The 10224-nt window shown below is 41.2% G+C and overlaps 1 protein-coding gene across 1 annotated transcript in view; it reads left to right on the top strand.

The window, feature by feature from the left end:
* The first annotated feature begins 383 nt into the window (after positions 1-383).
* The window catches only part of LOC124035479 (very long-chain acyl-CoA synthetase-like), a 34573-nt gene continuing 24732 nt past the window's right edge, over positions 384-10224 (top strand). The window contains exons 1-5 of the mRNA XM_046348931.1: positions 384-990; positions 2117-2338; positions 6101-6259; positions 7263-7387; positions 7699-7893. Of these exons, the coding sequence (XP_046204887.1) occupies positions 513-990; positions 2117-2338; positions 6101-6259; positions 7263-7387; positions 7699-7893 (1179 nt within the window). The 5' untranslated portion in view covers positions 384-512. The remainder of the gene's footprint in view (positions 991-2116; positions 2339-6100; positions 6260-7262; positions 7388-7698; positions 7894-10224) is intronic.

The following is a 10224-nucleotide window of genomic DNA, read 5'->3' as shown; positions in this document are numbered from 1 at the left end:
ACCAATGACTTTCTTGGTAGGCTACTGTTTACTGATATTTTTTGTATTTTTTTGTTTCGTTTAAAGGCTGTGTAAAGTTAATTTGTTTCAATGTACCGGTAGGCACCTACGGCTTATAGACATGTGCGCCTTATTTATGTACAAAATACATATTTTTTAATAATTCAGTGGGTGCGGCTTATATTCAGGTGCGCTTAGTAGTCCAGAAATTAGTTAGACTGGCCCAGTAGGCAAAAGATGCCAGATGCCAGGTCAATGCCCTAGAGGTGTCTGTCTGTAACATGTCACTGCCATGGTCATAATTAGAAGAATAGAATAGCCTACTACTTCCTTCCTTTATATTCTTCGCAACGCCATTGGCTGTTGGGGATTTCACGCCTACATGCGTCCAAAGGTCGTGGAGAGTTGTGGACTGGAGGTGTTGCAATAACCTGTTACTTTCTTAAATAGCACGGCCAAGAAGGAGACACCTTTTATTGACAATCACAAAGAAGTAGACCTTAACTTTCAACATGTACGTGTTATTTTACACCATATTGGCAGGATTGGCTATACTGCCACTCTTCCTTTATCTCAGAAATCCTTATTTTACGCAGGACCTGCGCTACACAGTAACTTGCATCTTACTCGGGTTACGAATGAACAGAATCAAGAGGAGCAAACCGTTCTACAGCATGCTGGACTGTTTTCTCGATAAGGTCAAAAAACATCCCAACAAACAGTTTATTGTATTCGAGAAGAGTTCGTATACATACCAGGACGTTGACAAGCAGAGCAACAAGTTGGCCCGGGCGCTCTCACAGCACGCCAGCGTGAAGGAAGGGGACACTGTCGCGCTCTTCATGGGTAACGAGCCCATGTATGTGTTTATCTGGCTGGCCCTGGCTAAACTTGGATGCACAGCCGCTCTGCTCAACTACAACATCAGGTCCAAGTCCTTATTGCACTGTTTCACCTGCTGCGGAACCAACGTGCTCCTGGCTGCTTCAGGTAAGTCCAGCCCACTTACCTTGGTGTTGCCGTTTACAATATCATTGTTAATACAGCTATTTTGAATAATAATTAATATATCTATAATAACTAGTGTAGAGACCTATGGTGTCTAGATCGGCAGGTAGCCTAGTGGTTAGAGCGTTGGGCCAGTAACCGATAGGTAAGCTAGTGGTTAGAGTGTTGGGCCAGTAACCAAAAGGTAGCCTAGTGTTTAGAGCGTTGGGCCAGTAACCAATATGTAGGCTAGTGGTTAGAGCGTTGGGCCATTAACCGATATGTAGGCTAGTGGTTAGAGCGTTGGGTCAGTAACCGATATGTAGGCTAGTGGTTAGAGCTTTGGGTCAGTAACCGATATGTAGGCTAGTGGTTAGAGCGTTGGGTCAGTAACCGATATGTAGCCTAGTGGTTAGAGTGTTGGGTCAGTAACCGAAAGGTAGCCTAGTGGTTAGAGCGTTGGGCCAGTAACCGAAAGGTAGCCTAGTGGTTAGAGCGTTGGGCCAGTAACCGAAAGGTAGCCTAGTGGTTAGAGCGTTGGGCCAGTAACCAATATGTAGGCTAGTGGTTAGAGCGTTGGGCCAGTAACCAATATGTAGGCTAGTGGTTAGAGTGTTGGGCTAGTAACCGATATGTAGGCTAGTGGTTAGAGCGTTGGGCCAGTAACCAATATGTAGGCTAGTGGTTAGAGTGTTGGGCTAGTAACCGATATGTAGGCTAGTGGTTAGAGCGTTGGGCCAGTAACCGAAAGGTAGCCTAGTGGTTAGAGCTTTGGGCCAGTAACCGAAAGGTAGCCTAGTGGTTAGAGCGTTGGGCCAGTAACTGAAAGGTTGCTGGATCGAATTCCCGAGCTTACAAGGTACAAATCTGTCGTTCTGCTCCTGAGCAAGGCAGTTAACCCACTGTTCCCTGGATGCTGAAAACGTGGATGTTGATTATGTCAGCCTCTCTGATTCAGAGGTTGGGTTAAATGTGGAAGTTCAATGCATTCAGTTGTACAACTGACTAGGTATCCTCCTTTCCCTCTATGCAGCTAGTGGGAGGCAATGCTAGTAGTGCACAGGCCAGAATTCATAGGATTCTGTCTCATGCTTGCTCTGTCTGTGTCCCTCACTCTCTCCTCCCCCAGAGTTGCGTGGAGCGGTAGAGGAGGTTCTCCCCACCCTGAGGGAGCAGAGTGTAAGTGTGTTTGTGCTGGGTGAGGAGGAGGAGAAGTGTGTGACGAAGGGCGTGAAAACTCTGAGCAGCAGCAGGATACAGCAGGCCTCAGATCAACCTCTGGACCCACAGCTCAGGTCAAAGGTCACCTTAAAGAGCCCTGCCCTCTACATCTATACGTCAGGAACTACAGGTAAACTGGGCTGCAGGTAGCTCCTGCAGCCGTATTCTCACAACCACTATTTCATCGACAGGATTACCTCTGTATTCTTGGTATACTCGAGAAGGATATAGTTTGTTACCCTCACCCCCGCCCAATTGGCTAACTTTTTATCTCCGGGAGCAGAGGGCAGTGCATCTTGGTTATTTTTGGGTTTCCTCCTATTTTCATCCTCAACTCTCTTTTTTGCTTCTGAAAGCCAAACTCCGGCTGTGTATAACCCTTGTTTATTCTGCATTTTTACATTTTTTTCACATTCCTTATGTATCTGTTTTATAAGTGATTCCAGCTTTTCTACATTTAGATGCCCATCAAAACCATACCCTTTTTTCTATTTTAAACAGAAATCAATATTCCTTCTGTCTTTCTGCTCCATATAACGTTAATCTCCTGTCCGGGTTCTCCTTGGAGGACTTGCTACCCATGTTTAGCTATGGTATTTATCACTATCTATGTGTATATATTTCTATGACCTATTTAAGTGTATTTACCGTTACCCAGTTACTTTAGTTGCTCTCCTGTCTGACTATGTGTGTGTCTCTTTAATGATAATCAATGTGTATGGGTTTCTATATTTATTTCTCCTTTCTGGAAACTTTGTCTATAGATTTGACTTTTGATCGGATTACATTTCACCCGTATACAATTATAAGCTCATTATAAACTATTGTTCCTTGGGACTTTCAATGTTAATATATCATATCTCACTTCTCTAGACTAGGTTTCCCTCTCCACCACCTTGGATATTAATTTCTTTCAGCATTGAATAGGTTCAATTTTTCTGTTCGCCTAGAATTACCCTGCCTTCTCACCAAGCCTAATTTATCCTCACCTGTTTTAATATATCTATCTGCTATTTTTCATAGTCAGACTACTTCCCATATACAGATAGACTACTCAGGTTCAACTTTATTTTGGTATGTTTATTGAATTAATGGCTATCCTATTTGTACAGAACGACCGTCCTATCTAACAAAACTTACTATATCCCACCCTTAATAACCCTTCGGCTTGCAAAACCAGGATAATATAATAATAATAATAGGATCAACTAAGTTCTAGTTTAGTTTTGGTAGTGCAGTCAGTTCAGACCCGTTTCCTTCCTATCGATTTTGGTTAAAGCACAAAGTAGAAACCCATTGTATTTGTTCAGAATATTCAAGCACCTATCATTGATTAAATCCAAACTCCTTTAGAACATTCAATCAAAAATATCTTAACCTGTTGCGACGAGCAATCCCGTATCCGGGATCCTATTTATAGCCTCAAGCTCATACCATAACGCAACATTAACTATTCATGAAAATCGCAAATGAAATGAAATAAATATATTAGATCTCCAGCTTAGCCTTTTGTTAACAACACTGTCATCTCAGATTTTCAAAATATGCTTCTGAACCATAGCTAAACAAGCATTTGTGTAAGAGTATTGATAGCTAGCATAGCATTAAGCCTAGCATTCAGCATGCAACATTTTCACAAAAACAAGAAAAGCATTCAAATAAAATCATTTACCTTTGAAGAACTTCAGATGTTTTCAATGAGGAGACTCTCAGTTAGATAGCAAATGTTCAGTTTTTCCAAAAAGATTATTTGTGTAGGACAAATCGCTCCGTTTTGTTCATCACGTTTGGAAAGAAAAAAAACGAAAATTAAGTCATTACAACGCAAACTTTTTTCCAAATTAACTCCATAATATTGACAGAAACATGACAAACGTTGTTTAGAATCAATCCTCAAGGTGTTTTTCACATATCTATCGATGATAAATCATTCGTGGCAGTTGACTTTCTCCTCTGAAGAAAATAGAACGCGCATGGAGCTGGAGATTACGCAATAATTTCGTCGGAGGACACCGGGCGGCCACCTGGTAAATGTAGTCTCTTATGGTCAATCTTCCAATGATATGCCTACAAATACGTCACAATGCTGCAGACACCTTGGGGAAACGACAGAAAGTCCAGGCTCATTCCTGGCACATTCACAGCCATATAAGGAGACATTGGAACACAGGGCATTCAAAATCTGGACCCTTTCCTGTATGAAATTTCATCTTGGTTTCGCCTGTAGCATTAGTTCTGTGGCACTCACAGATAATATCTTTGCAGTTGTGGAAACGTCAGAGTCTTTTCTTTCCAAAGCTATCAATTACATGCATAGTCGAGCATCTTTTCGTGACAAAATATCTTGTTTAAAACGGGAACGTTTTTTATCCAAAAATTAAAAGAGCGCCCCCTATCTCGAAGAAGTTAAATAATTCCTCCCAAATTCGAGAATAAAGTCTACTGACCTTGCCGCCGACTGGGAAAAGCACTGTTCGTTGGATCTAGTCACCGTCCCTGTCGGTCTGGGGTGTACACCGGCCTGGTCTTTTCCATCAATTCAGAGGCCAGGTCTTAAATAACGGGACCAGACCCGCTCGTGCACGATTTTCGGTGCACAACCTTCAGATGGCAGAGACGAGTATTTAGTTCCTGCGTTCGAAGGACCGATTGTTACAGGAATTATATTCCTCTATGTTTTAATACCCAATTAAAATTAAACACTCTGTCAATTCCTAAGAATTTGTAAGACTCTTATTTGCATAAAATGGACAGAGACCAGTCTCAAAAATCAACCAGCTGCACTTATTCTCGAGAGTACTGAACATTACAGTTTACCACAGATTATAAACTGAAAATGACGTCATTAGTTTTCGTACTACCCCGTCTCATCAACCAGCAGTACAATGGCTGTATAGTTCTCAAACCTTCCCACATTGTATCTTCCCAGTAAGATAATTCACGACCCAAGCCAAGGTCTGCCTGTGTAGATAAGCATTATAGCCAGTCTGGCTATAAGTTAATTCATTTCTACCAAGGAACAGACAGTCATTGTTCTAATTCTTGATTATATTTACACACATTATATTCAGTACTAAGGTTAAAAAGAAAATTCATACATCTATACAGTAACTTAATAGTTTTTTGATTAGTCAGTCCTGATTGAAATGTATACATAATTAGTCATTATTGCTTTTAAGAAATCCTTAACACCAGTACAGTATGACTCTGGTTAGCCCTGTAGTGTGAATTAGACAGAATACTACTGATGTCCAGACCAGTACAGTATGACTCTGGTCAGCCCTGTAGTGTGAATTAGACAGAATACTACTGATGTCCAGACCAGTACAGTATGTCTCTGGTCAGCCCTGTAGTGTGAATTAGACAGAATACTACTAATGTCCAGACCAGTACAGTATGACTCTGGTCAGCCCTTTAGTGTGAATTAGACAGAATACTACTGATGTCCAGACCAGTACAGTATGTCTCTGGTCAGCCCTGTAGTGTGAATTAGACAGAATACTACTGATGTCCAGACCAGTACAGTATGTCTCTGGTCAGCCCTGTAGTGTGAATTAGGCAGAATACTACTGATGTCCAGACCAGTACAGTATGTCTCTGGTCAGCCCTGTAGTGTGAATTAGACAGAATACTACTGATGTCCAGACCAGTACAGTATGTCTCTGGTCAGCCCTGTAGTGTGAATTAGACAGAATACTACTGATGTCCAGACCGGTATGACTCTGGTTGGCCCTGTAGTATAAATTAAATAGAATACTACTGATGTTTATGCCAGACAGGTAAATGTTCTTAGATTGCACAACTCTGATTGGTCAAAGATATAAGGTACCATTTGAGATTTTCATCAGCCTTGATTCTCTGTTTCCTGCCCTTCCTGTTGTCTCGTCCTCAGGTCTGCCGAAGGCTGCGGTGATCACACATGAGTGGCTGTACAAGGCCTCCTCTATACAGGCCATCTCAGGTGTGGCCTCTGATGATGTCTTCTACATCTACCTGCCTCTTTACCACGCTTCAGGCTTTGTGATTGGGGTGAATGGAGCCATAGAGAGAGGTACACTACTGCACTGTATGGCACAGTTGGTGAGAGTGTTGTTCTGGCAGCCGCCAGATCGTGGGTTCAATTCCTGCATGGATAACATGCACTTCATAGTAGTGCAGTATATGGGAGAAAGATACAGCATGAAGAGGTGTGAAGAGCTGAACTGATTCAGAACTGGTTTAGAACTGGTTCAGAACTTCTTCAGAACTAGTTCACAACTTGTCTAGATCTGGTTCAGAACTGGTTCAGAACTTCTTAAGAACTAGTTCACAACTTGTCTAGATCTGGTTCAGAACTGGTTCACAACTTCTCTAGATCTGGTTCAGAACGTGTCTAGATCTGGTTCAGAACTTCTCTAGATCTGGTTCAGAACTTGTCTAGATCTGGTTCAGAACTGGTTCAGAACTTTAGATCTGGATCTGGTAATAATTTAGTCAGTCAGTTAGTTTGTTAGGTAATCATTTAGTCAGTCAGTTAGTTAGTTTGTTAGTTAGTTAGGTAATCATTTCGTCAGTCAGTTAGTTAGTTAGGTAATCATTTAGTCAGTCAGTCAGTTAGTTAGTTAGTTAGTTAGTTAGTTAGTTAGTTAGTTAGTTAGTTAGTTAGTTAGGTAATCATTTAGTCAGTCAGTTAGTTAGTTAGGTAATCATTTAGTCAGTCAGTCAGTTAGTTAGTTAGTTAGTTAGTTAGTTAGTTAGTTAGTTAGTTAGTTAGTTAGTTAGTTAGTTAGTTAGTTAGGTAATCATTTAGTCAGTCAGTCAGTTAGTTAGTTAGTTAGTTAGTTAGTTAGTTAGTTAGTTAGTTAGTTAGGTAATCATTTAGTCAGTCAGTTAGTTTGTTAGGTAATCATTTAGTCAGTCAGTTAGTGAGTTAGTATGTTAGGTAATCATGTAGCCAGTCAGTTAGTGAGTTAGTATGTTAGGTAATCATGTAGCCAGTCAGTTAGTGAGTTAGTTTGTTTGTCCATGAGGTTGTGAGCTCTGTTGAATGTTGGTGCTTTATCTTCTCCTCTCAGGCAACACCGTTGTCCTGAGGCGTAAATTCTCTGCCTCTAACTTCTGGGATGACTGCAGGAAACACAAGGTGACAGTGATCCAGTACATAGGAGAGATCATGAGGTACCTCTGTAACTCACCCAAGGTACTGGAACACACGCCACCTGTTACTTTCATCATTCAGACCATTACAGACCCTAAAGAAATGGGCTGATAGTATCAAATCATTAATCAATGTAAACCAAATGCCTGTACATCCTATCCTCTCTTCTCTCCTCTCCTCTCCGCTCCTCTCTCTCCTCACCTCTCCTCACCCCACCTTCCCCCGACCTCTCCTCTTCTCTTCTCTCCTCATCTCCCCTCTCCCCTCCCCTTGTCTACTCACTTCTCCTCCCCTTACCTCTTCTCTCACCTCTCCTCACATCTCACCTCTCTCCTGTCCTCTCCTCTCCTCAGAAAGATAATGACAGGCATCACAAGGTACGTCTGGCCCTGGGTAACGGGCTTAGAGCAGACACCTGGTCAGAGTTCCTGCAGCGTTTTGGTGACATCCGTGTCTGTGAATGTTACGGAGCCACCGAGGGGAACATCATCTTCATCAACTACACTGGGAAAGTCGGAGCGATTGGCAAAGAGCACTTCCTTCATAAAGTGAGACTACTGTCTGGGACACTAATGGCTTTCTGTTCCAAATACCAGCCTATTCCCTTTATAGTGCACTACTTTCTATGTGTGATGTATTACATCAGTGTGATGAAGTGTGTCAGGACATATGGAAACTCAAGTAGAACTTATTTGTTTGCTGGTGGCACTATACTGTCTTCATTGTTATGAGATACTCATAGTATATAGCTTTTACATAGGTATTACTCTGAATACATACATTACACTACATTGATGCATTACACTACATAGATACATTACACTACATAGATACATTATACTACATTGATACATTATACTACATAGATACATTATACTACATAGATACATTATACTACATTGATGCATTACACTACATAGATACATTATACTACATAGATACATTATACTACATAGATACATTATACTACATAGATACATTATACTACATAGATACATTATACTACATAGATACATTATACTACATTGATGCATTACACTACATAGATACATTGTACTACATAGATACATTATACTACATAGATACATTATACTACATAGATACATTATACTACATAGATACATTATACTACATAGATACATTATACTACATAGATACATTATACTGGTTCACCAACTACTTCTCCGATAGAGTTCAGTATGTAAAAGCGGAGGGCCTGTTGTCCGGACCTCTGGCAGTCTCTATGGGGGTGCCACAAGGATCAATTCTCGGGCCGACTCTCTTCTCTGTATACATCAATGATGTCGCTCTCGCTGCTGGTGATTATTTGATCCACCTCTACGCATACAACACAATTCTGTATACCTTTGGCCCTTCTTTGGACACTGTGCTAACTAATCTCCAGGTGAGCTTCAATGCCATACAACTCTCCTTCTGTGGCCTCCCAACTGCTCTTAAATGCAAGTAAAACCGAATGCATGCTCTTCAACCGATCGCTGCCTGCACCTGCCCGCCTGCTCAACATCACTACTCTGGACGGTTCTGACTTAGAATATGTGGACAACTAGGATGTCATAAGATGAATGCACCAATTTGTAAGTCGCTCTGGATAAGAGCGTCTGCTAAATGACTTAAATGTAAATGTAACTACAAATACCTAGGTGTCCGGTTAGACTGTAAACTCTCCTTCCAGACTCACATTCAACATGTCCAATCCAAACTTAAATCTAGAATTGGCTTCCTATTTCGCAACAAAGCATCCTTCACTTATGCTGCCAAACATACCCTCATAAAACTGACCATCCTACCGATCGTCGACTTCGGCCATGTCATTTACAAAATAGCCTCCAACACTCTACTCAGCAAATTGGATGCAGTCTATCACAGTGCCATCCATTTTGTCACCAAAGCCCCATATACTACCCACCACTGCGACCTGTATGCTTTCGTTGGCTGGCCCTCGCTTCATACTCGTCGCCAAACCCACTGGCTCCAGGTCATCTACAAGTCTCTGCTAGGTAAAGCCCCGCCTTATATCTCAGCTCATCTCTAGTCACCATAGCAGCACCCACCATTAGCACGCTTTCCTGCAGGTATATCGCACTGGTCACCCCCAAAGCCAATTCTTCCTTTGGCTGCTTCTCCTTCCAGTTTTCTGCTGCCGATGACTGGAACAAACTCCAAAAATCTCTGAAGCTAGAGACTCTTACCTCCCTCACTAGCTTTAAGCACCAGCTGTCAGAGCAGCTCACAGATCACTGCAACTGTACATAGCTCATCTGTAAATAGCCCATCCACTCTACCTCATCCCCATACTGTATTTATTTATTTATCGTGCTCCTTTGCACCCCAGTATCTCTACTTGCACATTCATCTTCAGCACATCCTACCATTCCAGTGTTTAATTGCTATATTGTAATTACTTCACCACCATGGCCTATTTATTGCCTTACCTCCCTTATCCTACCTCATTTCCACACACTGTATATAGACTTTTCTACTGTATTATTGATTGTATGTTTGTTTTTTCCATGTGTAACTCTGTGTTGTTGTATGTGTCGAACTGCTTTGCTTTATCTAGACCAGGCCGCAGTTGCAAATGAGAACTTGTTCTCAACTAGCCTACCTGGTAAAATAAAGGTGAAATAAAAAAAAAAAATACTACATACAGTGAGGCAAAAAAGTATTTAGTCAGCCACCAATTGTGAAAGTTCTCCAACTTAAAAAGAAGAGCGAGGCCTGTAATTTTCATCATAGGTACATTTTAACTATGACAGACAAAATGAGAAAAAAAATCCAAAAAATCATATAGTAGGATTTTAAATGAATTTATTTGCAGATTATGGTGGAAAATAAGTATTTGGTAAATAACACATGTT

This window comes from Oncorhynchus gorbuscha, linkage group LG05 (genome assembly GCF_021184085.1).
Source record: "Oncorhynchus gorbuscha isolate QuinsamMale2020 ecotype Even-year linkage group LG05, OgorEven_v1.0, whole genome shotgun sequence".
NCBI lineage: Eukaryota > Metazoa > Chordata > Actinopteri > Salmoniformes > Salmonidae > Oncorhynchus > Oncorhynchus gorbuscha.
The sequence above is the reverse complement of the archived record's forward strand: the minus strand, read 5'-3'. Positions and strand labels throughout refer to the sequence as shown.